A 2,793-nucleotide genomic window follows, 5' to 3' on the forward strand; every position below is an offset into this window, starting at 1 on the left:
TGCCCACCGGAAATCTGAACTGGGCCAACATATACACATTTGCTCTCATAGTTCCATAACTTGTTCACATTTTGAACGTGAACTGTTGTGTGGCTGTTCTTTTAAAGAAGGATACTGAGAGGATATGTTTCTGATTCTGGAAATAGATTATTTTGCCATATTGCATGAAAATAGTAGAGCAACAACAAGACAATGAGTTATTTTCAGTAATTTTATTTTCCAGTAATACCAATATGACAGCAGGTATGGTCACAAGACATCAACATATTCATCTGTTACATTGTGTTCTGTGATCAAGACGTCATGTGGTGGTTCCAGACTGGGACAGCATCAGTTTGGGTTTGGTTCTGTTTGGGAGAGGAGAGGATTGTCAGAATTGGATTGCAGTACTCATCATTTCAGCAATCTGAATGATATATACAATATTTCACCATAGGATGCAGGAGTTCATACTCTCAGCATCGGTAGAGTTTGTTGATCCTCAGGATGTCAGTGCGAGACATTCCCTGTCTCTGTCCAATTTGCACATTTCGGTTTGGAATTGGAGTGATTGTCTCTCTTCCATTCTGGACTGTGAAAGCAGTTCTACAGAAGGACATTTTAACAGTGATTTGTAAAAGTTTTTTTTAAAACATACTTTTTTTGAGTAATATGAACAGGCAAAACAGCTCTTGATGATTAAGGTTTATTCAGTGGGTCCCATTTTCTTACCTCCCATAATGCATCACAGAAGTGTAGTCATAAGGAGTGTTCTGGTTGTTGGTGCGTTGTTTCCGGAAGTTGGAAGCCATTCCTGCCAAAAGACAGACAAACAAGAGCTTTAAAAACATTACTATCTCTCATGAAGAATTATTTTAGTCGGTGGTCATTTGAATTATTTTGAGAGAGAATTAAGCATAAGTGATATGGCTTACGTGGGTTGATGTAATTCCAGTTGATTCTCACATACTGGTCTCTGTCACTCCTGGTTTGCTCATGGTAGAAGCCCAGAGCATGGAGGAGTTCATGCTGGATGATACCGTGGTAAACACAACCACGTCTGTTCAGGGAGACCACCTGTCTGCCTCCTGTCCTCCCAAGGCTGGAAAAGCACCTGAGAAAGATGACAGCAACAATGACAGCAACAGTTACAACAGGGTTTCATTAACTTATACTAATTCCTGTAGGTTTGCTTTCATTTATTCACAGAATTATGCTTAACAACCAGGATGTGTTTAATGACATTATGTTTCTAATTCCCAGTCAGTCACACACTAATCAGCATTAATGAATATTTAGTAGTAATTCTGCAGGTAATGCCAAACTGGTATTCATTTAGTAGTGGTCTTCACTGGTGTCATTACATTGGATCTTTACATAAAGTGTTATCAGCAGGATAATTAGTTAGGGATTTACATTTGAGAGAAAAGCTATGCTCCAGGAAGCAGTTGTGTGTGGACGTAAATATTTTCATCACTACAGTCATCAAACTCACCCAGCTCTGTTCTCAATGCTGATGTAGTCCCTCTGATTTGAGCGAGCAACAAACTGAACACAGGTTCTTCTGTTGAAGGTTGCCATGGCATTTTGAATTTTCCTCCTATCATTGGATGCTGAAAAGCACAGCAAACATTCAGCACCAATGCTCAATGAGGCTGCTTTAAAATATATATATTGCATATTAAAAAATACAACAAATACTTACAAAACTGAGAGTTGACTGTGTAGGGGACCTGAACTTTCCTATTAGAAGACTTCCTCCATAAGCATTGGTTGTTCCAACAAGCCAGAGCATTTCTGGTTCTTGGCACAACAATATCTCCTTCCATTAGAAACTCACTGGAAGCTGAAAGACGAAATTACATTTTTTAAGTTATTCTAGTGACACTGTACGTTTATGACAACGATCAATTAAATGAAGCAGTTAAATAGTTGAAATAATGAGAAACAGACCATTATTGGTTGCCAGAATCTGTGTAGTTATGTCCACACTGTCAGACTCCTCTATGAGAATCTCATCTTCATCACCGTCCTCCTGAGAACAAATAAAAACCAAAATGTTCAAATAAAAGGATCCAAACCCACAATTAGTATTTGAAGATAGCATTCTGAATGTAACAGATATTCTCACCATGACAGGCAGAGCCTTGGGCAGGCTATTGTTGGTTGCTAGAATCTGTGTAGTAATGTCCACACTGTCAGGCTCATCTATGAAAATCACATTTTCATCACCGTCCTCCTAGAGACAGATGAAATCCAAAAGGTGAAGATGAAACGGTACAAACAAACAATTAGTATTTAAAGATAGAGTTCTGAATCTCTCAGGCATTCTTACCATGACAGGCAGTGCCTTGGACAGGCCAAGCAGCAGCAGCACAAGAAGGGAGATGGAGGCTCTGAGGTCCATGTTGCTTTAGTGTGTGGAGATGCTGTGGACGGCTCCTTCACTGGGGCTCGGTGTGTGAGACCCATCTCACCTGAGCTTTTATACAGCCCTCCGCAGGTGTGTCTGCAGGGGGATTTAGGCCGGCTGTCAGGGTCAGGTGTCTAATGGAAGCTCTTATGGGAGGACACCACCACCTCTCCCAGAAATTCAACAACTGAACAAAGACATGATGGTGTGTTTATTTGTTTAGATCACCTTCTTAGATGGCGTAAGCCTCGGATAGTAGTGACATCTTGAATTATGGCCTTAACTGAGAGGTGTTGTTTGAAAACCTGCAAGGGCAGCTTATAAAGAATAATTAGATATTATTACCAGAACATATCAGCAAAAAAATTCTTACATCTTTTCAAATTTGAAATACTCACAAA

The 2,793-nt window shown here is 39.8% G+C and overlaps 1 protein-coding gene across 1 annotated transcript; it reads right to left on the reverse strand.

Moving 5' to 3' along the window:
- Window positions 1-455: 455 nt before the first annotated feature.
- On the reverse strand, window positions 456-2,386 carry LOC308367090 (hatching enzyme 1.2-like; the record flags this gene model as incomplete). The annotated part of the gene is made up of 8 exons (XM_080840910.1): window positions 456-585; window positions 712-793; window positions 915-1,093; window positions 1,475-1,592; window positions 1,685-1,825; window positions 1,933-2,014; window positions 2,111-2,218; window positions 2,315-2,386. The coding sequence occupies 8 exons, from the start codon at window positions 2,384-2,386 to the stop codon at window positions 456-458; spliced, it is 912 nt and encodes a 303-aa protein (XP_080697036.1).
- Between the last annotated feature and the right edge of the window lie 407 nt (window positions 2,387-2,793).

This window comes from Sprattus sprattus (assembly GCF_963457725.1).
Source record: "Sprattus sprattus genome assembly, chromosome: 6".
NCBI lineage: Eukaryota > Metazoa > Chordata > Actinopteri > Clupeiformes > Clupeidae > Sprattus > Sprattus sprattus.